The sequence below is a fragment of the Macaca thibetana genome, chromosome 19, assembly GCF_024542745.1.
Source record: "Macaca thibetana thibetana isolate TM-01 chromosome 19, ASM2454274v1, whole genome shotgun sequence".
Taxonomy (NCBI): Eukaryota; Metazoa; Chordata; class Mammalia; order Primates; family Cercopithecidae; genus Macaca; species Macaca thibetana.
Window position 1 is genome coordinate 34,582,188 of NC_065596.1, and position 24,788 is coordinate 34,606,975.

Sequence of the window (24,788 nt, forward strand, 5' to 3'; positions counted from 1 at the left end):
GCCGGGCGAGGTGGCGGGCGCCTGTAGTCCCAGCTACTCGGGAGGCTGAGCCAGGAGAATGGCGTGAACCCGGGAGGCGGAGCTTGCAGTGAGCCGAGATCCGGCCACTGCACTCCAGCCTGGGCGACAGAGCAAGACTCCGTCTCAAAAAAAAAAAAAAAAAAAAAAATACAAAACTTAGCTGGGCGTGGTGGTGCACACCTGTAATCCCAGCTACTCAGGAGGCTGAGGCACGAGAATCACTTGAACCCAGGAGGCGGAGGTTGCAGTGAACCGAGATCGTGCCACTGCCCTCCAGCCTGGGTGATAAGAGTGAGATCTTCTCTCCAAAAAAAAAAAAAAAAAAAAAAGTTGTGCTTGATTATGCTTGATGGAAAAAAGGTGAGACCTTCTTTTCGGCAATGAGTCTGGTAGAAATCGGTGTAATAGGGTAGCTCACATTCATTGAGCACTTACTACGGGCCAGTTACTGTTTTAAATGTTTTATATGTATTACCCACTGAATCCTACAACAATCCTATGAAATGGCTTTTATCAGTGCATCCATTTCACCGTCCAGGCGAGAGAGAGTTGGGAAGGGCGCTTTCTCAATGCTGCCACCGCGTCCGGAGTTGGTTCCTTCCAGTGGGTTTGTGGTCTAGCTGACTTCAAGAATGCAGCCCCAGACCTTTGCGGTGAGTGTCACAGCTCTTAAAGATGGCATGGACCCAAGAGTGAGCAGCAGCAAAATTTATTGTGAAGAGCAAGAGAACACAGCTTCCACAGCCTGGAAGGGGACCCGAGCAGGGTGCCAATGCTGGCTAGCTTTTATTCCCTTATTTGTCCCTGCCCATGTCCTGCTGATTGGTCCACTTTACAGAGCGCTGATTGGTCCATTTTACAATCCTCTTGTAAGACAGAAAAGTTCTCCAAGCCTCCACTCGACCCAGGAGGTCCAGCTGGCTTCCCCTCTCACTGCTACCTCTCTCTAGCTGCTACTACTACCACAGTGAGTAGACGGCAGCACTGGGATTCGAACCCTCTGTCTTCTGGCTTGGAAGTCTTAACCACTGATCGCGTCTTCCACTCAGCTACTCGTTGGGAAAGGCCCGGAAAGAAGCCACAGCACAGGGCACAGGGGTGTCGAAGGGCAGTTCGTCGGGGCTCAGCCAGCAGGGCTGCGGGGCTGCAGCAAAGGACGGTCCAGCCCAGGGTCCCAGCCTCTCCATCACTCAGGTTGGAAGTCTTCTCGCGTTGCAGTGCCCCTGGGGCTCAAGGGCGGACACCAGCAGGAGCACGGCTCTGGCTGCGCCAGTCAAAAGTGACCAGTGCGCCCAGGGAGATGAGGACCAGACCGGCCAGCCCCAGGCGGACAAGGTTCCCCCGAGTGTAGTCGGAGGAGCTAGAGTCTGCGGGCGGGGCCGGGAGAGACGGGTCGTCAGCTCCCGGATCCCGAAGTCTGGGCCCTGAACTCCAGGTTTCCAGCCCTGGGGTGGACTTGGGGACCTGACTCCTCAGTCTCAAAGTTGAGGGGGAGTCGATGGAGGTTTCAACTCCTGGGTCTGAGGGAGGAGGGGCCGGGGGTCTGGACTCCCGGGTCTGAGGGAGGAGGGGCCGGGGGCCTGGACTCCCGGGTCTGAGGGAGGAGGGCCTGGGGGGTCTGGACTCCCGGGTCTGAGGGAGGAGGGCCTGGGGGGTCTGGACTCCCGGGTCTGAGGGAGGAGGGGCTGGGCCTGGACTCCCGGGTATGAGGGAGGAGGGGCCGGGGGTCTGGACTCCCGGGTCTGAGGGAGGAGGGGCCGGGGGTCTGGACTCCCGGGTCTGAGGGAGGAGGGGCCGGGGGCCTGGACTCCCGGGTCTGAGGGAGGAGGGCCTGGGGGGTCTGGACTCCCGGGTCTGAGGGAGGAGGGCCTGGGGGGTCTGGACTCCCGGGTCTGAGGGAGGAGGGCCTGGGGGGTCTGGACTCCCGGGTCTGAGGGAGGAGGGGCCGGGGGTCTGGACTCCCGGGTCTGAGGGAGGAGGGGCCGGGGGCCTGGACTCCCGGGTCTGAGGGAGGAGGGGCCGGGGGCCTGGACTCCCGGGTCTGAGGGAGGAGGGGGCTGGGGGGCCTGGACTCCCGGGTCTGAGGGAGGAGGGGCTGGGGGGTCTGGACTCCCGGGACTGAGGGAGGAGGGGCCGGGGGTCTGGACTCCCGGGTCTGAGGGAGGAGGGGCCGGGGGGTCTGGACTCCCGGGTCTGAGGGAGGAGGGCCTGGGGGGTCTGGACTCCCGGGTCTGAGGGAGGAGGGCCTGGGGGGTCTGGACTCCCGGGTCTGAGGGAGGAGGGCCTGGGGGGTCTGGACTCCCGGGTCTGAGGGAGGAGGGCCTGGGGGGTCTGGACTCCCGGGTCTGAGGGAGGAGGGCCTGGGGGGTCTGGACTCCCGGGTCTGAGGGAGGAGGGCCTGGGGGGTCTGGACTCCCGGGTCTGAGGGAGGAGGGTTTGGGGGTCTGGACTCCCGGGTCTGAGGGAGGAGGGTTTGGGGGTCTGGACTCCCGGGTCTGAGGGAGGAGGGGCTGGGGGTCTGGGCTCCCGGGTCTGAGGGAGGAGGAGGCTGGGGGTCTGGGCTCCCGGGTCTGAGGGAGGAGGAGGCTGGGGGCCTGGGCTCCCGGGTCTGAGGGAGGAGGGTCTGGGGGCCTGGGCTCCCGGGTCTGAGGGAGGAGGGGCTGGGGGCCTGGACTCCCGGGTCTGAGGGAGGAGGGGCTGGGGGCCTGGACTCCCGGGTCTGAGGGAGGAGGGGCCTGGGGATCTGGACTCCCGGGTCTGAGGGAGGAGGGGCCGGGGGCCTGGACTCCCGGGACTGAGGGAGGAGGGGCCGGGGGCCTGGACTCCCGGGACTGAGGGAGGAGGGGCCGGGGGTCTGGACTCCCGGGCCTGAGGGAGGAGGGGCCGGGGGTCTGGACTCCCGGGTCTGAGGGAGGAGGGGCCGGGGGTCTGGGCTCCCGGGTCTGAGGGAGGAGGGGCTGGGGGGTCTGGACTCCCGGGTCTGAGGGAGGAGGGCCTGGGGGGTCTGGACTCCCGGGTCTGAGGGAGGAGGGCCTGGGGGGTCTGGACTCCCGGGTCTGAGGGAGGAGGGCCTGGGGGGTCTGGACTCCCGGGTCTGAGGGAGGAGGGTTTGGGGGCCTGGACTCCCGGGTCTGAGGGAGGAGGGTTTGGGGGCCTGGACTCCCGGGTCTGAGGGAGGAGGGGCTGGGGGTCTGGACTCCCGGGTCTGAGGGAGGAGGGCCTGGGGGGTCTGGACTCCCGGGTCTGAGGGAGGAGGGGCTGGGGGCCTGGACTCCCGGGACTGAGGGAGGAGGGGCTGGGGGGTCTGGACTCCCGGGACTGAGGGAGGAGGGGCTGGGGGTCTGGACTCCCGGGACTGAGGGAGGAGGGGCTGGGGGTCTGGACTCCCGGGACTGAGGGAGGAGGGGCTGGGGGTCTGGACTCCCGGGTCTGAGGGAGGAGGGGCTGGGGGCCTGGACTCCTGGGTCTGAGGGAGGAGGGGCTGGGACCTGCGCTCCTGGGTCTGAGGGAGGAGGGACTGGGGGTCTGGACTCCTGGGTCTGAGGGAGGAGGGGCTGGGGGTCTGGACTCCCGGGTCTGAGGGAGGAGGGGCTGGGGGCCTGGACTCCTGGGTCTGAGGGAGGAGGGGCTGGGACCTGTATTCCTGGGGCTGGGGAGACGGGCCGGCGGCAGGACCCTCACCTTCCCAGCTGATGACCAGCGCCTCGCTGCGCTGCGACAGCACGTAGGGCGCGGAGGGCGTGTGGTAGTAGCAGCTGTAGGTGCCGGGAGCGCGGGCGCCCAGCAGCGGGAAGTCAGCCCAGGGCCGCGCGGAGTCGCGGTACTGCAGCGGGGCCGCCACGCCCTCGCGGTACAGCACGAAGCTCATGTTCCGCAGGCGGCCGGCGCAGCGCAGGCTTACGTTGGCGCCGGGAGCCACCACCGGCCCGGGCAGCGCCACCAGCGACGGCCGCGGCAGCTGCTCTGCGGAGACCGGGTGAGAGTCGGGGGCCGCGTGAGCGCCTTCCGCTCGCTCGCTCTCTTTCTCTTTCTGCCTCTGTGTCCCTCTCTGCCTGTCTCTCTCTTTCTCTCTGCCTGTCTCTCTCTTTTTCTCTGCCTGTCTCTCTCTTTTTCTCTGCCTGTCTCTCTCTTTCTCTCTGCCTGTCTCTCTCTTTCTCTCTGCCTGTCTCTCTCTTTCTCTCTGCCTGTCTCTCTCTTTCTCTCTGCCTGTCTCTCTCTCTCTGCCTGTCTCTCTCTTTCTCTTTCTGCCTCTGTGTCCCTCTCTGCCTGTCTCTCTCTTTCTCTCTGCCTGTCTCTCTCTTTTTCTCTGCCTGTCTCTCTCTCTGCCTGTCTCTCTCTCTCTGCCTGTCTCTCTCTTTCTCTCTGCCTGTCTCTCTCTTTCTCTCTGCCTGTCTCTCTTTCTCTCTGCCTGTCTCTCTCTTTCTCTCTGCCTGTCTCTCTCTTTCTCTCTGCCTGTCTCTCTTTCTCTCTGCCTGTCTCTCTCTTTCTCTCTGCCTCTCTCTTTCTCTCTGCCTGTCTCTCTTGCTCTCTGCCTGTCTCTCTCTCTCTGCCTGTCTCTCTCTTTCTCTCTGCCTGTCTCTCTTTCTGCCTGTCTCTCTCTCTCTGCCTGCCTCTCTCTTTCTCTCTGCCTGTCTCTCTTTCTCTCTGCCTGTCTCTCTTTCTCTCTGCCTGTCTCTTTCTCTCTGCCTGCCTCTCTCTTTCTCTCTGCCTGTCTCTCTCTCTCTCTCTGCCTGTCTCTCTCTTTCTCTCTGCCTGCCTCTCTCTTTCTCTCTGCCTGTCTCTCTTTCTCTCTGCCTGTCTCTCTCTTTCTCTTTCTGCCTCTGTGTCCCTCTCTGCCTGTCTCTCTCTTTCTCTCTGCCTGTCTCTCTTTCTCTCTGCCTGTCTCTCTCTCTCTGCCTGTCTCTCTCTTTCTCTCTGCCTGTCTCTCTCTTTCTCTCTGCCTGTCTCTTTCTTTCTGCCTGTCTCTTTCTCTCTGCCTGTCTCTCTTTCTCTCTGCCTGTCTCTCTCTTTCTCTCTGCCTGTCTCTCTTTCTCTCTGCCTGTCTCTTTCTTCCTCTCTCTGCCTGTCTCTCTCTTTCTCTCTGCCTGTCTCTTTCTCTCTGCCTGTCTCTCTCTTTCTCTCTGCCTGTCTCTCTCTCTCTCTGCCTGTCTCTCTCTCTCTGCCTGTCTGTCTCTTTCTCTCTGCCTGTCTCTTCCTCTCTGCCTGTCTCTCTCTTTCTCTCTGCCTGTCTCTCTCTCTCTCTGCCTGTCTCTCTCTTTCTCTCTGCCTGTCTCTCTCTTTCTCTCTGCCTGTCTCTTTCTTTCTGCCTGTCTCTTTCTCTCTGCCTGTCTCTTTTTCTCTCTGCCTGTCTCTCTCTTTCTCTCTGCCTGTCTCTCTTTCTCTCTGCCTGTCTCTTTCTTCCTCTCTCTGCCTGTCTCTCTCTTTCTCTCTGCCTGTCTCTTTCTCTCTGCCTGTCTCCCTTTTTCTCTCTGCCTGTCTCTCTCTTTCTCTCTGCCTGTCTCTCTCTTTCTCTCTGCCTGTCTCTCTTTCTGCCTGTCTCTCTCTCTCTCTGTCTCTCTTCCTCTCTGCCTGTCTCTCTCTCTCTGCCTGTCTCTTTCTCTCTGCCTGTCTCTCTTTCTCTCTGCCTGTCTCTTTCTTCCTCTCTCTGCCTGTCTCTCTTTCTCTCTGCCTGTCTCTCTTTCTCTCTGCCTGTCTGTCTCTCTCTGCCTGTCTCTCTCTCTCTCTGCCTGTCTCTCTCTCTCTCTCTGCCTGTCTCTCTCTTTCTCTCTGCCTGTCTCTCTCTTTCTCTCTGCCTGTCTCTTTCTTCCTCTCTCTGCCTGTCTCTCTCTCTCTGCCTGTCTCTCTTCCTCTCTGCCTGTCTCTCTCTTCCTCTCTGCCTGTCTCTCTCTCTCTGCGCCTGTCTCTCTCTTTCTCTCTGCCTGTCTCTCTTTCTCTCTGCCTGTCTCTCTCTTTCTCTCTGCCTGTCTCTTTCTTCCTCTCTCTGCCTGTCTCTCTTTCTCTCTGCCTGTCTCTTTCTCTCTGCCTGTCTCTCTCTTTCTCTCTGCCTGTCTCTTTCTCTGCCTGTCTCTCTCTTTCTCTCTGCCTGTCTCTCTCTTTCTCTCTGCCTGTCTCTCTCTCTCTCTGCCTGTCTCTCTCTCTCTGCCTGTCTGTCTCTTTCTCTCTGCCTGTCTCTTCCTCTCTGCCTGTCTCTCTCTTTCTCTCTGCCTGTCTCTCTCTCTCTCTGCCTGTCTCTCTCTTTCTCTCTGCCTGTCTCTCTCTTACTCTCTCTGCCTCTGTCTCTTTCTCTTTGTCTCTCTCTCTGCCTCGGTCTCTCTTTCTCTCTGCCTCTCTTTCTCCTTCTGCCTCTGTCTCTTTCTCTCTCCCCTCACTCTACCTCTCTCTCTCTCTGTCTGCCCCGCCCCCTCTCTCCCCCAGTATCTCTGTGTCTTTCTTCTTGTGTCTGTGAATCTGTCAGTTTGCCTGCCTCGCTCTCTCTTTACCTGTATCTCTCTGTCCCTCCCCCACCTCCCTTGTTCCACCCGCTTCTCCTCCCTGACCCCAGGACCTTACCTGTCACCAGCAGCTCCAGGGGATCGCTGGGCTGGGACCAGACACCCGGCCTCCAGTCTGGCCTCCGGTAGCAGCAGTGGTAACTTCCCCCTTGGGCTGGAGTCACCTCCTCCAGAAAGAATTCTGCCAGCTCGGAGGACACATCCCGGAAGAGAGGGGGACCAATCTCTCCAAGCTTGAAAAGTCCAAATCTCCAGGCGGGTTGGGGTGCCCGGCACCTCAAGGTCACATTGACCCCAGGGGTCACAACTGTAGCCGGCTGAGCTCCCAGCCATGGCTTGGGGTATAAAGCTGGGGGGACTGAATAAACGGGGCTGCCTGGGTCCTCGGGCCTCCTGGGAGCCCCAGAAGATGACAGGGAAGTTGGGGAAGGAGGAAAATCACCTTGAACGATTACTGCCTCTTTCTCAGTCTCAGTTTCCTGTTTGTAAAATCAGGGAGAGACTGGACTACAATCACGGCTTGTTAAAACCAGGTGCAAATCAGAGGGGCAGGACAGAAACTTCTGAGCTTTACTCCACAGTTTGTAAACACAGTAGTCAGGTCCCAGAACTCTGTAATTTTTTTTTTTTTTTTAAGTAATGAGATGGGGATGTCTCCCTATGTTGCCCAGGCTGGTCTTAAACTACCAGCCTCAAGCAATCCTCTCACCTTGGCCTCCCAAAGTTCTGGGATTACGGGTGTGAGCCACCACACCCAGCCAGAACTCTAATTTTAAATAATTTTCCAGAATATTTGCAATATAGTATTTCAAGAGTTGCCAAAACTTACTATTTGGAAGAAAAAAAAATGTTGGATCCCTACCTCACACCATTTCCCAAAACAACTTTCAGATTAATTAAAGACCTACCTGTGTTTCATTTTTTTAACTATAAAATTATTCAAAAAACTATAGGAAAATATATTTGTCTTGGGGTAAGGAAGGCTTCTTAAAATATAAAATAAGAAGTTCTATGGAAGATTAATTAATTTGACCACTTCAAATTTCTTAAGTTGTGTATGCTAAAAGACAAAACTGGAGGACAAATGACAGTACTGGCAGACATCACTTATTCACAAATCACACAAGAGTATAGGAAGGCTGCCAGGTGTGGTGGCTTATGGCTGTAATCCCAGCGCTTTGGGAGGCCAAGGTGGGTGGATCACCTGAGGTCAGGAGTTCAAGACCAGCCTGGCCAGCATGGTGAAATCCTGTCTCAACTAAAAACACAAAAATTAGTCGGGTGTGGTGGTGCTAGCTTGTAGTCCCAGCTGTTTGGGAGGCTGAGCAGGAGAATTGCTTGAACCCTAGAGGCGGAGGTTGCAGTTAGCCAAGATCATGCCACTGCACTGCAGCCTGAGCAGCAGAGTGAGAACTCCATGATGACGTGCACTTTGGGAGGCTGAGGCTGGAGGATTGCCTGAGCCCAGGAGTTCGAAGCTGCAATGAGCTATGATAGAGCCACTGCACTCCAGCCTGGGTGACAGAATGAAGCGTCTTTAAAAATAAATAAATAAAAATAAGGGTCAGGTGAGGGGGCTCATGTTTGTAATCCCAGCACTTTGGGAGGCCAAGGCAGAGGGATCACCTGAGGTCAGGAGTTCCAGACCAGCCTGGCCAACATGGTGAAACCCTGTCTCTACTAAAAATACAAAAATTATCTGGGCACTGTGGTGCATGCCTGTAGTCCCAGCTACTCGGGAGGCTGAGGCAGGAGAATCCCTTGAACCCAGGAGGTGTTTGCAGTGAGCTGAGATCGTACCACTGCACTCCAACCTGGGCGACAGAGACTCATCTCAAAATAAATAAATAAAATAAAATAAAATAAAATAAAAAGGTAGAAATAGCTATAGTGACATTGAAATATCTCCAAGAGGTTTTTGTTTGTTTTTTTGTTTTTGAGACGGAGTCTCGCCCTGTCGCCCAGGCTGGAGTGCAGTGGCACGATCTCGGCTCACTGCAACCTCCGCCTCCCAGGTTCAAGCAATTCTCCTGCCTCAGCCTCCTGAGTAACTGGGATTACAGACGCGTCCCACCATGTCCGGCTAATTTTTTTTTTTTTTTTTTTTTTTTTTTTGATTTTTAGTAGAGATGGGGTTTCACCATGTTAGCCGGGATGGTCTCGATCTGACTTCATGATCCGCCCGCCTCGGCCTCCCAAAGTGCTGGGATTACAGACATGAGCTACTGTGCCCGGTCCAAGATCCTATTTCTTAAGCCCTGCACTGTGCCAGGCTCAGGGTTTTGCACATATGATTTGATAAAATTTCACAGCGGCCCATTTTACAGAGAAGGAAATGGAGTCTTAGCAAGCTGTGGCTTGTTCAAAGTCGTATAAATGAATACGATGGTGAAACTGAGGCCTCTGCCTCAGAAGTTCCTGCTCTTCAGTACTCACCTATAATGACCACTAAGGGGAATGAGAAAAGAAGGAAGGAATGGAGGGAGGGAGGGAGGAAAATAAGGACTTCTGGGATGGGATTGGGCACCAAAATAAAATCTGAGTAGTTGGAAAAGGGGTGTCAGCGACATAAAGGAGAGTGGATGGGGCAGCTACTCACCAGATGGAGTAATGTCCGTGTGACACAGAGGCCCTGTAGAAGGTTGAGGGACTAGTTCCTTTTTTTTTTTTTTTTTTGTCTGAGACAGAGTCTTGCTCTGTTGCTCAGGCTGGAGTGTAGTGGTGTGATCTCAGCTCACTGCAACCTCTGCCTCCCAGGTTCAAGCGATTCTTCTGCCTCAGCCTCCCTAGTAGCCAGGACTACAGGTGCCCGCCACCACACTAGGCTAATTTTTGTATTTTTAGTAGAGACAGAGTTTTGCCATGTTGGTCAGGCTGTTCTTGAACTCCTGTCCTCAGGTGATCCGCCCGCCTCAGTCTCCCAAAGTGCTGGGATTACAGGCGTGAGCCACTGTGCCTGACAGCGAGTTCCTTTCAAAGCCCTTTGTGGCCAGCCCCATCTCACTGGTAGCCCCAGAATCTGAGTCCCCAGCTCCTCTCTCCTCTGGGAAATGAGAATCTTATCCCTCCCTCCTCCTGTCTCCGTAGACAGAAATTCGGACTTCCATTGCCCACCTACTGAAGAAGTCTGAACGCGGACCCCTCTGGCCTGGGCACCCAAGAGTTCAGGCCCTTGAACTCCACCTTTCCAGGGGGCAGAGCTTCTCCTCTCCTGGGTTCAGGAATCTGGGTCCCCATTTCCGTCTTCTCTCAGGAGCTAAGAGCCCTGTTCCCAGCCCCCTTTTCCCAGGGAATCAGGAGTCCTGGCTTCCATCCCCCTCCCATATGAGAATCTAGGCGTCCTCCCTGTCCCCTATCCTCTTCCTGCCTCAAGATCCAGAGATACCTGTCCCCGCCTCCTTCCTCTTTCGAGAATCTGTGTTCCCTTGCTTTAGGACCCAGGGGTCTGGGCCCCAGTCCTGTTCTTTATTTGAACCTAGAATCCCAAAGCTCCAGCTAGTGCTGCCTGGTCCCCCTGCAGGGTGTCTAGGTCTCCATTCTCTCTCTCTTTCTGCCCCCCACCCCATCCAGGAACCCAGGGAGAAGGAAGGGGCGGCTCACAGAGGGTCAGCAGCTGGAGGATCAGCACCAGGGCCATGGTAGGCAGATATCTGCTGGAGCTGGAATCAGGGCTTGGTTGCATCCTCTCCCCTCCCAGGAAATGAGGAAACATCAGAAAGCCAGACCCAGATCGTCGTTTAGGGAAGAGAGGATCGAGGTGGGGGCCTGTGGGTGACTGTGTCATAGCCCTATAGCGCTGTGGAAAAGGTTAGCAGGGGGGTCAGTCATAACCTGTGGTGTTCATTAATTTAACTCTAGAAACAAATACTAGTCGGGAGGCGGAGGCAGGAGTATCGCTTGAGCCCAAGAGTTCAAGATCAGCTTGGGCGAGACCCTGTCTAAAAAATAAATAAATTGTGCCACCACACTCCAGCCTGGGTGATAGAGTGAGACCATGTCTTCAAATACAGACAGACAGACAGAAAGATATCTGTTTTTTAAAAAAAGAACCTATTATGTGCCAGACTCTTGCTGTGATTGATTGATAGAAAAAAATTAGCACCTATTATGTGCCAGACCCTTGCTGTGATTGAAAGAAAGAAAAAAAGAGAAAAAAATTTAGCATCTATTATGTGCCAGGCCCTTGCTGAGATAGATAGATGTGGGTAAAAGAAAGAGATCAGCCTGTTACTGTGTCTATATAGAAAGAAGTAGACATAAGAGACTCCATTTTGTTCTGTATTTGAGATGCTGTTAATCTGTGACCCTACCCCCAACCTTGTCCTTGCAAGAGACATGTGCTGTGGTAACTCAAGGTTTAATGGATTTTGGGCGTGCAGGGTGTGACTTTGTTCCTAGAAAAGCTAGGTATTGTCCAAGGTTTATCCCCATGTGATAGGATGAAACAATGTTGCTAAAAGGTTTATCTCAAGGCACAGGATTTTCTTTTAAACTTATTCATGTCACAGATCCTTGTTCTTATGTCTTACTGCTAATTTCCTCCCTAAAAACGATCCTATTGTCCTGCCACTCCCTTATCTTTAAGATGGTAAAGATAATTATCTATAAATACTAAGGGAACTCAGAGGCCGGTGCCGGCGTGGGTCCTCTGTAAGCCGATCGCCGGTCCCCTGGGCCCCCGCTTTTCTTTCTCTATACTTTGTCTCTGTGTCTTATTTCTTTTTCTCAAGTCTCTCGTTCCACCTAACGAGAAACACCCACAGGTGTGGAGGGGCAGGCCACCCCTTCAGATAGATAGATAGATAGATAGATAGATAGATAGATAGATAGATAAAAATTAGCATCTATTATGTGCCAGGCCCTTGCTGTGATAGATAGACAGATAGATAAAAATTAGCATCTATTATGTGCCAGGCCTTTGCTATGATAGATAGATAGATAAAAATTAGCACCTGTTAAGTGCCAGGCCCTTGTGTGATTGATTGATAGATAAAAACACCAATTACGTGCCAGGCCCTTGCTGTGATTAATTGATCGATAGATTGGTTGACAGATAAAAATTAGCACCTATTATGTGCCAGGCTCTTGCTGTGATACTGTGATTGATTGATTGATTGATTAAAACTAGCACCTATAGGCCGGGCGCGGTGGTTCACGCCTGTAATCCCAGCACTTTGGGAGGCCAAGGCGGGCGGATCACCTGAGGTCGGGAAGTTGGAGACCAGCCTGACCAACATGGAGAAACCCCGTCTTTACTAAAAATAGAAAAATTAGCTTGGTGTGGAGGCGCGCGCCTGTAATCCCAGCTACTCAGGAGGCTGAGGCAGGAGAATCGCTTGAACCCCGGAGGCGGAGGTTGCTGTGAGCCGAGATCGTGCCAGTGCACTCCAGCCTGGGCGACTCAGTCTCAGGAAAAAAAAAAAAAGATTAGCACCTATTACGTGGCAGACCCTCGCTGTGCGATGTTGGCAGGCACAGAGGGCACTCAGACTCCATTACTGCTCTCAAGCAGCTGCTACCAGTCCGACTGACAGACCCAGACCAGGTCAGTTTCTTCAGTGATCTGAGCTATACTGGCGGTAACAGGGCACTGTGAGAGCCCGCAGAAAGCTCCTAACCCATCTGGGATGAGACCTAGCGCTTCCAGGACGAGCTGATGTTGAGCTGAGACCTCGAAGGAAAGGTTAGTCATTCACCTTCTCCCGGGCTCAGTTTCTTCATCTGTAAAATGGGCTTTCATACATAAACTATAAAATGAGGATTATTTTGTTCCGCCTTAGGTGGTCTCAGTAGGAGGACTAGTCACCCCGGAGCGACTTCTAGGCAGAGACTAAGGAGATTCCACGCAGGTCCGCAAAGTCAGGCTTGCGCTTGCTCTTGGCACTACTTCCTTTACCTCTGCTGCTCCATCTTTGTTCTGCGCTAGTGCGCACGCGCAGACTCCGAAAGCGGTACCTTGCACGGAGGGACCACAACTCCCAGAGTGCTCCGCGTCCTGGCTTTTTCCTCCACTTCTGCTCCAGGGCGCACGCGCAACCCGGGGAGGAGGGGTTTCTCGCGCGTAGGGACCACAACTCCCAGAGTGCTCCGCGTCCTCGCCGGTGTCGCCGCCGAGACCAAGATGGCTGCGAGTAAGTGCCGGTGGCGCGCGGGGCTCTGTGGTACCGGGAACCTCCGGGCGGTCCTGGGGCTGAGGTGCGGCAGGGCAGTGGTGGAGGCGATGGGGTCCGTGCTGGAGGGGGACGCAGAAGTCACGAGGGGGCTCCTCCAGGGCAGGGGTGGCACGAGAGGGTTAGAGGTCACGGGGGGCAGCCACTTGCAGGGGTGACCCTCCTCGCCACCCCTTCAGGACTCGGCGCCTTCCTCAAGAATGCCTGGGACAAGGAGCCAGTGCTGGTCGCGTCCTTCGTCATCGGGGGCCTCGGTGCGTGAGTGCTTCAGGCGCAAACTTGCATCGTCCACCCCCGTCCCCCTACATCCCTCCATCTTGTACCTCTAAAGCCCTGTCGCCTCCCTCGGCTCCCCTCCAGTGTGTCTGCACCCCCGCGACATCCCCTTGTCTATCCCCATACCCATTATAACGCCTCCACCGCCCCCCGCATTCCTCTCCCCCTACCCAATACGCTCTTAACCCCTCTAAATGAGACGTTCTCAACCCTGCTTATGCATTAGCAACACCTGAACACCAAAAATAAAGTCCAGATCCTCCTCCTCCCTTTCATCTCCCCTCTCCCACATTCTGAATTGAGTTGGTTTGGTTGGTGGTGGGGCTGGGAAATCTGTGTCTTGTGAAAATCCCCCTATGATCCTAATGTGTCGTCTTGCTGATTGAAAGCCTCAGCCCTCTGCCCTGGAACTGTGCTGCTTACACCTTAATTAGCACCGCAGTCCCTGCACGGATGGGGCCTTTTTGTTTGTTTGGTTTTTTTTTGGAGACGGAGTCTCGCCCTGTCACCCAGGCTGATGTGCAGTGACGCGATCCCAGCTCACTGCAAACTCAGCCTCCCGGGTTCAAGGGATTCCCCTGCCTCAGCCTCTCGAGTAGCTGGGACTACAGGCGCCCACCACCACGCCCGGCTAATTCTTTTGTATTTTTAGAAGAGACAGGGTTTCGCCATGTTAGCCAGGATGTTCTTGATCTCCTGACCTCGTGATCCGCCCTCCTCGGCTTCCCAAAGTGCTGGGTGAGCCACTGCTCACCCCTGGGATTACAGGGATGGCAAGTACCACCACGCCTGGCTAATTTTTGTGTTTTTAGTAGAGATGAAGTTTCACCATGTTGTTCAGGCTGGTCTTGAACTCCTGACCGCAAGTGATCCGCTTTCCCAAAGTACTGGGATTACTGGAGTGAGCCACTGTGCCCGGCCAAACTGTGGGTTCTCGATTCTGTAGGTCTGGGGTGGGGCATGGGATTCTGCATTTTTGAAGAGTTGCCAGGTCTTGTCAGTACTGTTGGTCCACCAGCCAGGCACTAGGTAAGGTTCTGAACACTTGTTCGATCTGGCAGCCACCAGCCACACCTGGCCACTGAGCACTTGAAATGAGGCTGGTATGCATTGAGGTGGTATAAGACATACTGGATTTCAAACACTTAGTATAACTAAGTGTGTAAACTACCAATCGTCTTTTGTTGATTACATGTTGAAGTGATGTTTGGATATACCATGGTTTTTTTTGGTCTGTTTTTGTTTTTTTGAGACGGAGTTTTACTTTCGTCTAGGCTGGAGTGTAGTGGCCTGATCTCAACTCACTGCAACCTCTGCCTCCCGGGGTCAAGCGATTCTCCTGTCTCAGCCTCCTGGGTAGCTGGGATTACAGGTGCACGCCACTACACCAGCTAATTTTTTGTATTTTTAGTAGAGACAGGGTTTCATCACATTGGTCAGGCTGGTCTCGAACTCCTGACCTCAGGTGATCCACCCGCCTCAGCCTCCTAAAATCCTGGGATTACAGGCGTTAGCCACCTCACCCAGCCAAGTATGTTTCTTAAAATTTGTTTCATCTATATCTCATTTTTACTGTGGCTACTAAAAGATATAAAATTATATACCTGGGTCTTACCATCTGTCAGACAGTGCTGGCCTAGAACATTCTTCTTATGCACTGTACCCCATCCCCCGGGACTCCTGGCTCCCACCCTAGATGGACTGTGACTTGTCAGTGACTGTTGTTTGTCCAAACCTTTCTTCTCCAGTTTGTAACAGTTTTTTTTTTTTTTTTTTTTTTTTTTTTTTTTGCGACAGAGTCTCTGTTGCCCAGGCTGGAGTGCAGTGGCACAATGTGGGCTCACTGCAACCTCTGCCTCCCAGGCTCAAGGGATTCTCCTGCCTCAGTCTGCTGAGGAGCTGAGATTACAGGCTCCTGCCGCCATGCCTGGCTAATTTTTGTATCTTTAGTAGAGATGGGGATTCATCATGTTGTCCAGGCTGGTCGTGTACTCCTGACCTCAGGTGATCTGCCCACCTTTGCCTCCCAAAGTGCTGGGATTACAGGCATGAGCCACTGTGCCTGGCCAAATGTGTAACAGTCTTCATTTCTCCAGAATAGTCCCATGACACTACCCACAGGATGCTCCATGATGACCCCTACACTCAAAACGTACTCATTCCACGACCAACCCCAGTGCTTCCTCCTCTAGGCCCCATGTATCTGTGAGTGTTAGACTCCCACCCCTACCTCCACTTAACCCCCCGAAAGAGTTTTAAGCCCTCCTGTCTATAAGTAGGGATCTCAGGGTACCAAGGATCCTCCTGGAGGCCCTCCCCGCTGCCCTCCCGCTTTGCAGTTTATCTTTGCCAAGGCTCAGATTCTCTTTCCCTCTCCTCAGAGCCACCTTCCCCTGGGGCTCACCCCTGTGTCTCTCCACAGCTATAATTATGCCCACATTCAGCCCCTACGTCAAGTACTCCATCATGATCAACGAGGCCACGCCCTACAACTACCCAGGTGAGTAGGGGCCCGGCAGGGATCCCTGGGATGGGCCCAGCCTCCCTGTGCTGGGGTAGGGGCAGTTACGGGCAGCTGTTTCCTGAGCAGGCATCAGAGATTCAGCAGTGGTGCCTGGAGTCCCCCTGTTCCATTTTTTAAGAATTGAGATATAATTCGTATCCTATTCTGTGTTTGTGCTTCGAGTTTCTATTACCTTTCTGGGTTCCCATCTGTGTTGTTTTCTGTCTCCATCTTTTCAGGTTTCTGTCCTGTTTCCCCATCTCTTTCGACCCTAGCTCGCTCTCGCTCGCTCTCTCTCTCTGGTTTTCCATGTCTCTCAGTCTCTGTATTTCCTGCCTCTTTTTGCATCACTGATTCTCTGACCCTTCCCCTCCTCTCAGCCCTGGGGTCCCCCTTCCCTCTCTGAACATAAAGCGACAGACCAGCTCTTCTCTCCAGGACTCTGGAGACATGCTGGTCTCAGTGGCCCACCTCCTGTCCCACAGTGCCCGTCCGTGATGATGGGAACATGCCGGACGTGCCCAGCCACCCCCAGGACCCTCAGGGCCCCAGCCTGGAGTGGCTTAAGAAACTGTGAGCACCTTTACTGACAGAGGCGGCCCCTCCCACGGCTCCCAATAAAAATGTGAACACCAACCCCAGAGCGTGGCATGTGTGTGATCAGAGGTGGGAACAAGTAGACGGTGGCCAGGGTGAGTGTGGGCTCAGTTTATTGGGCATGGGTCAGTCAGAGGCTGGGCTGGCCAGAGTTGGGTAGGGCAGCAGTTTATCTGGACCCCGAGAAACCCAGCTGGAATCCAGGGCCTCATCTGCTTCAAAGCCAAAGTCTTCCTCGACCTTAATCTGCAGGAGAGAAGGAACAAGGTGTTAATAGGCCTGAGAATCCAGAAAATCCCATCAGCTTCACCATTTTTGTTTTTGTTTTGTTTTGATTTTTAAAGAGACAGGGTCTGGAGTGCAGTGGTGCCATCACAGTTCACTGCAGCCTCTGCCTCCCAGGCTCAAGTGATCCTCCCACCTCAGCTTCCCAAGCAGCTGGGACTACAGGCACATGCCAATCATGCCTAACATGTTTTTTTCTTTTTGGTAGAGATGGGAGTCACAGTATGTTGCTCAGGCTAGTCTCAAACTCCTGGCATCAAGTGATCCCCCATGTAGGCCTCCCAAAGTGCTGGGATTACAGACATGGGCCACTGCACCCGGCCAGCCTCACCGTTCTTGTCTTCCTAGGCCAGTCACCTTCCTCCTCACACCTCAGAGCAATCCCAGTGTTCCTGGGTCCAGATGTTCTTCCAGCTTTCCTCCCCGCACTGGGCCTTCCCTTCCACCCCATCTTCTCTGATCCTTCCTTTGATCCTTCCTTCTTCTCTACTCCTAGCCTTGTCTAGCTATTTTTCCTTCTCCAGGTCTTCCTCCTTCCCTTTCCAACTTTGCCTCCTTTCACCCAAGCCTTTGCCCCACTTTTTCCAACTACTTCCCTGCCTGATCCTAGGCCTCCAACACATCCTGGTTACCTCCTTTCTTCAACTTTCCCCAGCCCTGGGCCCCTCAGGGTGCAGAACCAAAACCCAAGAGCCCTGAACCTGACTCGGCCCAGCCCTGGCCCTAGCCCCTCCCCTTGAGTCCCCCCCTCCTCACCTGCACCGGAGCCAGCTCTGGGGCCCCGGTCGCTCCCCTTGAGTCCCCCCACTTCCTCACCTGCACTGAAGCCAGCTCTGGAGTCAGCGCAGTTCCCGCTCGGCGTCCATCCCGCGGCACTCGCCGCCTCTTCCGCCCACTGGGCCCCTCGCCGGGCGCTGGGCTGCCAGGTTCCGGGGGTGCAGGAGTCCTTCTGGGCGGGGACAGTGCCTCTTTCTCTGGAGGCTCATTCTCAGCATTGCCTGGGGTAGGAGCATCCGTGCCCTGGCTGCCCTCATCCTGGCGGGGAGGAGGGGGAGGTAGGTGATGGCTGCGTCCTGGGCTCCCAGTTCCTGACCCTCCTGGAGACCCAACACTCACCTCTAGCACAATGGTGAACTGGCTGGCCCGGTAGTCATCCCCATAGGAGTCCAGCACCCTCATGAGGAACCTGCTCAGGGGGAGAAGCCACCAATGGACTCAGTTACCTCCTAGCAGCTGGGAAAAGGGCCACAGGATAGAGCTCAGCTCTCACCCCACTCAACACCAAAGCTGTCCTGGACCCAGACGGTCCTGAGCTCTGGCACTGGAGGCCTGGGAGCCACGCCCTTGACCCGCCTTGAGACCTCAAGCAAGACAAGACGACCATTCTGAGGCTGAGTTTCCTGCTCTGCAATGACGTGAAACCCTCACCTGGGCTGGATGTTGCAGTGGTGACACCGAAGTAGTGACACCAGACGATTTCTGTACTTGCTGTGATATCGGCACTCAGTAAACATTGATATGTGAGTTATCATTTTTATTGATCACTGAAGAGGGGAGTGCAGAATGCTCCTAATGACCTCACCTCTTATCAACACCCCCTTCTCTTCTTTCCCCAGCCCCTGCCTCCAGAGATCCTTAGTTTTTTTTGTTTGTTTGTTTTTTGAGACAGAGTCTCGCTCTGTCGCCCAGGCTGGAGTGCAGTGGCCGGATCTCAGCTCACTGCAAGCTCCGCCTCCTGGGTTCACGCCATTCTCCTGCCTCAGGCTCCTGAGTAGCTGGGACTACAGGCGCCCACTACCTCACCCGGCTAGTTTTTTGTATTTTTTTAGTAGAGACGGGGTTTCACTGTGTTAGCCAGGATGCTCTCGATCTCCTGACCTCGTGATCCGCCCGTCTCGGCCTCCCAAAGTGCTGGGATTACAGGCTTGAGCCACCGCGCCCGGCAGATCCTTAGTTTTAAAGCTCTAATTGATGGGATGCTTCCCCCGCACCAGCGCCTGGGCAGGTTTGTTGTTTTGAGGTGGAATCTCATTCTGTTGCCCAGGCTGGAGTGCAGTGGTGTGATCTCGGCTCACCACAATCTCCACCTCCCGGGTTCAAGTGATTCTCCTGCGTCAGCCTCCCGAGTAGCTGGGATTACAAGCACCTGCAACCATGCCCAGCTAATTTTTGTATTTTTAGTAGAGACAGGGTTTCACCGTGTTGGCCAGGCTGGTCTTGAACTCCTGACCTCAGGTGATCCGCCTGCCTCGGCCTCCCAAAGTGCTGGGATTACAGGCGTGAGCCACCACGCCCGGCCAGGATGTTTTTCACACAGACCTCATTGGTTCCACATGCACCGAGCGCCCACTCTGCCCTGTGTGCTGTTCCAGCGGCTGTGCCAAGGACATATCGGGTAACAAAGGTGCCTGTGCTTACAGAGTCAGGGTTGCAGGGGAGACAGACAATAAGCAAACCAGCCCAACACAACAGGTCAGAAGGTGGGAAGAAGGCAGGTGATACCGGGCTTGGAACTTCAAAAGGATGGTGGCGGACACCTCACCAAGCAGGCGAGGGAGCCGCAGAAGGAGCGGCAGGTGGAGACGCCCTGACGTGGGGGCCGAGTACACGCGCCTGGTTTCCAGTGCAGGCAGGCGGGCGGGCGTAAGGGGCCCTCTGAGGCAGGGCCTGGTCGGCTGCTGCGGGACGTTCGCCTTTACTTCGAGTCAGCGGAGAGCCACCGCAGAGGAGCAGAGGAGGGGCCTGGTCTGTCTCACATGTTAGAAGGACTAGTCCCACGTTTCAGATACAGCAGGCCTGGTGGGGCCTGAGAACTTGCATTTGCACCAAGTTCCCAGGTGGCACTGATGCTGCCAGTCCAGGGGCCACACTTGAGAGCCACGGGGCTGGGCTCCGGGCCAACAGTGCGGAAAGCCTGATTCTCACTTAGCTGTCCTCAATTATTCAGGGAGGTTTTGCATACACAGATGCTTCCTTAACTCTCGCATGTTTTAACCTGAAAGGACGCTGATCCCTTTCATAAACTCTCCTGATCTTAAAAATCTTGGCTACAGGTCTGTAGTCCCAGCTACTCAGGAGGCTGAGGCAGGAGAATGGCGAGAGCCCGGGAGGCGGAGCTTGCAGTGAGCCCACATCGCGCCACTGCACTCCAGCCTGGGTGACAGAGTGAGACTCAGTCTCAAAAAAAAAAAATTGACTAAAGGTACAAACAGGGAAAGGTGGGGCTCACCCAGGCTGTTTTAAAAGGAGACTTGGGGCCAAAAGAGAGGCAGGGAGGCCAGAGAGGAGTAATCCAAGCCAGAGGCTGTGTCCCCAGGCCCGGGTTGGTGGCAGAGGAGGAGTGAGAAGAGGCGGGGTTCTGGATGTATTCTAGGAGTAGAGGTGACGGGTTGTGATGGATGGATGTGGGGCTGAGAGAAACAAGCAAAGTGCTCCAGGCAGTGGGAGGTGGAGTTATTATTCCCTGACATGGGGTAAATGTGGGGGAAGGTCAGGGTTAACTTCAGATGCACAGTGGATAAGCAGGACGGCTGTGCGGCAGGCGGCGGACAAATGAACACAGGACTCAGAAAGCTGTGGATGGAACTCAGAAGTCGGCTGCATTTAGGTGACTTTTTTTTTTTTTTTTTTTGAGACGGAGTCTTGCTGTGTCACCCAGGCTGGAGTGCAGTGCTGCAATCTCGGCTCACTGCAAGCTCTGCCTCCCAGGTTCAAGGGATTCTCCTGCCTCAGCCTCCCGAGTACCCAAGTAACTGGGACTACAGGTGTGTGCCACCTATTTTTTTTTTTTTTGTAGTTTTAGTAGAGACAGGGTTTCACTGTGTTGGCCAGGCTGGTCTCGAACTCCTGACCTCGTGATCCACCCGCCTTGGCCTCCCAAAGTGCTGGGATTACAAGTGTGAGCTGCTGTGCCCGGCCTAGGTGGCCTTTAACGTGGTTGACCCGCATGACCCAGCTGCGCTTCCCAGAGGATGGGCGTGTTCTGATCTGTCCAAGTCGGCAGCCAGTGGCTGCCCATGGCTGTTCCTAAGCACTTGGTGTGTGGCAAGAGTGACAGAGTTCTTATTTCAACTTAAGTGAAAATCTCACCCGTGGCCAGCGGCTACCGTGCTGGACAGCACAGGTGCGGACAGAGGAACCCTGGGAGCCGCAGGTTTCAGCTTTGGGGAAAGGAGGATGAACTAGCAAAGGCGGCCAAGAAGGAACAGCCTGAAAGGCAGGAGACCCCAGGCTGCTGGGTGACCAGGATGGCAAGAATGGGCTCCAGGGAAGAGCACATAGCCCTGGGTCACTGCGCCGAGCCTGAGCCGAGGACCGAGATGAGAACCGTGGTTGACTCAGCAAGGTGGAGCCCTTCCTACCAAGCTTGCTCCCATTTTGCTGGGACAGGGACACTGTGAGTGGCAGGGGCAGCAGGCACCGGGGCAGGTTTTGTGGAGATGCACAGTGGGAAGCTCCGGCCTAACCCCGCCACAACCTCATGATACTGGCACTGCCCTTAGTTGATAGGAAACAGCTCAGAGAAGGGACACTGCTTGCTTAGAGTCACACCACAAAAAAAAAAAAACAAAAAAAAAACTTGCATTTTGTGCCTTCCATCGTGCTGTTCCCTCCCTTCAGGAGAAGCAGCCCCCTCCAGCCGGCCCTCCCTCAGTCCCGGCGCGCAGCCCCCTGCACCCGGCCCTCCCTCAGTCCCAGCGCGCAGCCCCCTCCAGCCGGTCCTCGGCCCTCCCTCGGTCCTGGGCCCTCCCTCAGTCCTGGCGCGCAGTCCCCTGGACCCGGCCCTCCCTCAGTCCTAGTGCTCAGCTCTCTCCTCCAAGACCGAACGCACTCTTCCTCCGTTTGCCTCAGGCCCCGGCCCTCATCTCCTGCCTCTCCTCCTTGTGGCTTGTGAGGGTTGGGCAGACGTGGGAGTGGGGAGAGACCAGAGGGACTGGGGGTGTCTGGGAGCCGGGGCTTAGGGGCCCAGAGGGGACGGAGAAGGGGTTACCTCCGCTCCTGCTGCAGCCTCCGAGTTATCCTCTGCACCTGATGGAGCCTGTTCAGGACCCGCTCGTTCACCTGTGGGGTGGGAACTCCCATCAGCTGGATCCCACGGCTCCCGTTCATTTGTTCAACGGATGTTTAATGGGGTATGTACTAGGCTCCGGGGAGACTGGTCAAAGACCATCGTGTGGGCTGAGGTCCTTCCACCTTCCCCTCCCTCCGGCTCCCCTCTCACCATGCCACAGTCCTGAGTGCCCTCCCGTGGGGGCCTCCCGCATGCTGTTCCTCTACCTGGACCCTCTCCCCAGCCGTCCATACGGCTCACTCCCCACTCCAAGTCTTAAGTCAACTGTTACCTGCTCAGAGACCCCGAACCTCCCATTAAGTCGAAACACACCAGGCCAGGCACGGTGGCTAATGCCTTGGGAGGCCGAGGCGGACAGATTACTCAAGGTCAGGAGTTCGAGACCAGCCTGGCCAACATGGTGAAACCCCATCTTTACTAAAGATACAAAAATTACCCGGATGTTGTGGCGCATGACTGTAATCTCAGCTACTCGAGAGGCTGAGGTCAGGAGTTCCAGACCAGCCCAGTCAACATGATGAAACCCCGTCTCTACTAAAAAAAAAAAAAAAGAAAACTACAAAATTAGCCAGGTGTGGTGGCGCATGCCTGTAATCCCAGCTACTCGGGAGGCTGAGGCAGAAGAATCGCTTGAACCCAGAAGGTGGAGGTTGCAGTGAGCCGAGATCACACCATTGCACTCCAGCCTGGGCAACAAGAGCGAAACTCCCATCTGAAAAAAAAAAAGAAAGAAAAAGACCGGAGTTCAAGTCTCAGCTCTGGCCTGGCACAGTGGCTCATGCCTATAATCCCAGCACTTTGAGAGGCCAAGACAGGAGGATCACTCAAGTTTGACACCAGCCTGGGCAACAGAGTGAGACCCCAACACTACCAAAAAAAAAAATCATCTGGCCTTGGTGGCTGTAGTCCCAGTTCCTTTGGAGGTTGAGATTGCTAGAGCCCAGGATGTTGAGGCTGCAGTGAGCCACAGTCATGCCACTGCACTCCAGCCTGGGCAACAGAGCAAGACCCTGTCTCAAAAAAAAATCTCAGATCTGCCACTGCTGAACTCTGAGCTTGGGTGCATTACTTAACCTTTCTGAGCCTTTATTTTCTATGCTAGTAAAATAGGAATAATCTATTCCTGGGGGTGGATTAAGAGCAGAGGCTCCAATTGAGTCCATTTGGGCCTTGGTGTCCATCTGTTAAGCAGCGTTTGGAATATGCCCCTGGCCTCTAGCCTCCCTCCTTACAGAACTTCCCAACACTGTCATCAAGAGTTGAGGCCAGGTGTGGTGGCTCATGCCTGTAATCCTAGCATTTTGGGAAGCCAAGGTGAGTGGATCACTTGAGGTCAGGAGTTCAAGACCAGCCTCACTCCCAGGACACACCCGCCGCCCGCCCTCACTCAGGCGTTGTTTCCATCTCCGGAAACATGATGGCTTCAGTTTCTCACTCTCCCAGTCCAGGCCTCCTCCGTGTGGTCCGCCTTCCACAGGGGGCGTGAGGAATCTTCCTTAACCCAGATCTGACTCCATCCCTCCCCTGCTCAAAACCGCTCCATGCCATGCAACAGAACATTAGTCCTGGAAAGGACTTGGTGTGGGAGAATATCTCATAAAAAGCTGTGAAGGTTTTTGTTGTTGTTTTGTTTTGTTTTGTTTTGAGACGGAGTCTTACTCTGTTGCCCAGGCTGGAGTGCAGTGGTGCGATCTTGGCTCACTGCAACCTCTGCCTCCTGGGTTCAAGCGATTCTCCTGCCTTAGCCTCCCAAGTAGCTGGGATTACAGGCACATACCACCACATCCGGCTAATTTTTTGTATTTTAGTAGAGACGGGGTTTCACCATGTTGGCCAGGCTGGTCTTGAACTCCTAACCTTGGGTGATCTGCCTGCCTCAGCCTCCCACAGTGCTGGGGTTACAGGCATGAGCCACCGCGCCTGGCCCACCCTCATTCTCAGCAAGGAGGCTGATGCAGTCATTCAGCCTAGACAGCTGGAGTTGGAGTTTGGCAGCCGTGGGGATGGAGGGAAGGAGAAGGGTCCAGAGACATGCAAGAGGCAGAATGAATGAGTCGAGAGGAGTGAATCCTGGCAGGGGTATGGGAGATGTGAAGAGCCTGGGCTTTTACCTGTGAGCGGTGCCACACATTGAGAGGCCCCCAGGAGACATCGGAGGACCCATCTGGGTTGTCAGGGAAGCTCCACGGGAGATGGCCCTTCCAGGGCCTTGGCATAGGGCCAGACACATAATGCATGCTAAATGAGTGAATATACATATAAGTGGAGGATTCCTTCAGCAAGCCAAGAAAGGCTGGGCGTGTGGAAAGGCAGAGATTGCGGGGGGCGGTAGTTTACGCCAGGGGACCCCAAAACAGGGGGATCCGCACTCACCTACCTGCTCGATCTCCCGGCAGCGCCGTCCTAATGCCTGGTACTTTCTGCGATTTAATTCCCGCTGGCGCCGCCGCCGACCCCGGGCTGCCTCTTCCTCTTCATCTCGCTCCCGGAGCCCTGAGCCCCCCAGACCCCCTGACACAAACTCCACTTCCGTCTCCAGCTCGCTCTCCAGGATGTGGCCCCCAAATAGGGGAGGCAGCGCCAACTCCGAGCCCGGCGGCGCTGAGAACTCCTCAAAGCCCACGGCTGCCATGGTCCTGAGGGGCAGGGAAAGGGTCAGGGGCCCTGGATCCTGGACTCCCAGTCCCTTCTCCCACTGAACCAGGAGCCCAAACCCCAGCCCCTTTTCCCTAAGACCTGGGAGTCCAGGCCCCCAGCCCCTCCTCCCTCAGACCCAGGGATCCAGGCCCCCAGCCCTTCCTCCCTCAGACCGTAGAATCCAGGCCCCCAGCTCTCCTCCCTCAGACCCAGGAGACCAGGTCCCCAACCCCTCCTTCGTAGCACCCACAGGGTTCAAGCCCTGACCCCCTCCTCCCAGGATCCAAGAGTCCAGACCTCCAGACTTTTTCTCTCCAAGGACCCAAGGAGTCCAAGCCCCAACCCTCAACCAGACGCAAGAGTCCTGGCTTCCAACCTCCTCGTCTCTCAGATCCAGCAGTCCAAACCCCTAGCCTTCTCCTCCCTCAGGATGCACCAGTCCAGACCCCAGTCCATAAAAGGGTTCTAAGGTAAAGCAGTTGCATGAACTACAACCCCCATCAGACCTCAGTGTAAAAGGTCATATGGTTGCACACAATGCAGCTGCTGTTTTCTGGGATTCGCAGTTTTTCACAAGGGCTCAGCCACTTACCCTTCTCTCTGCTCCAATTCCATCTCCGCGACCTCCGGAAGCCCCGGGCCTCTTAGCTTCCAACCTCTTAAATCTCTAGATTAAGCCGTTCACAAAACTACTTGTCCCATCAGGCTCAGGGGCCGAGGACGGCAGGACGTGGCCC

The 24,788-nt window shown here is 55.2% G+C and overlaps 3 protein-coding genes across 18 annotated transcripts in view; 1 reads left to right on the top strand and 2 right to left on the bottom strand.

Moving 5' to 3' along the window:
* Positions 1-17,670, top strand: part of NDUFA3 (NADH:ubiquinone oxidoreductase subunit A3) — a 166,078-nt gene extending 148,408 nt beyond the window's left edge. For 2 of the 15 annotated variants that reach the window (XM_050771952.1, XM_050771954.1), the window contains exons 2-6: positions 12,622-12,707; positions 12,862-12,936; positions 14,233-14,330; positions 15,381-15,458; positions 15,900-16,097. In XM_050771952.1, coding sequence (XP_050627909.1) covers positions 12,634-12,707; positions 12,862-12,936; positions 14,233-14,330; positions 15,381-15,458; positions 15,900-16,051 — 477 coding nt within the window. In that variant the 5' untranslated portion in view covers positions 12,622-12,633 and the 3' untranslated portion in view covers positions 16,052-16,097. Of the gene's footprint in view, positions 1-12,487; positions 12,708-12,861; positions 12,937-14,232; positions 14,331-15,339; positions 15,459-15,700; positions 15,847-15,899; positions 16,098-17,630 lie in introns of those variants that run through there. The other 13 variants (XM_050771960.1, XM_050771961.1, XM_050771951.1 and 10 more) reach the window with 12 other exon arrangements.
* Positions 869-12,423, bottom strand: OSCAR (osteoclast associated Ig-like receptor). Its single transcript, XM_050771968.1, has 6 exons — positions 12,209-12,423; positions 10,113-10,308; positions 9,112-9,144; positions 6,571-6,870; positions 3,703-3,984; positions 869-1,388 (listed from the first exon to the last, which is right to left on the bottom strand). Exons 2-6 carry the CDS (start codon positions 10,294-10,296, stop codon positions 1,252-1,254), a joined length of 936 nt encoding a protein of 311 aa, XP_050627925.1. The 5' UTR covers positions 10,297-10,308; positions 12,209-12,423; the 3' UTR covers positions 869-1,251.
* On the bottom strand, positions 16,155-24,754 carry TFPT (TCF3 fusion partner). 2 transcript variants are annotated; one of them, XM_050771944.1, is made up of 6 exons: positions 24,644-24,754; positions 23,792-24,050; positions 21,334-21,404; positions 17,460-17,529; positions 17,160-17,378; positions 16,155-16,304 (listed from the first exon to the last, which is right to left on the bottom strand). In XM_050771944.1, exons 1-6 carry the CDS (start codon positions 24,664-24,666, stop codon positions 16,185-16,187), a joined length of 762 nt encoding a protein of 253 aa, XP_050627901.1. In that variant the 5' UTR covers positions 24,667-24,754; the 3' UTR covers positions 16,155-16,184. The 2 variants fall into 2 exon arrangements, with proteins under 2 accessions (XP_050627901.1, XP_050627902.1); XM_050771945.1 differs by lacking the exon at positions 24,644-24,754 and adding an exon at positions 24,428-24,574.
* Between the last annotated feature and the right edge of the window lie 34 nt (positions 24,755-24,788).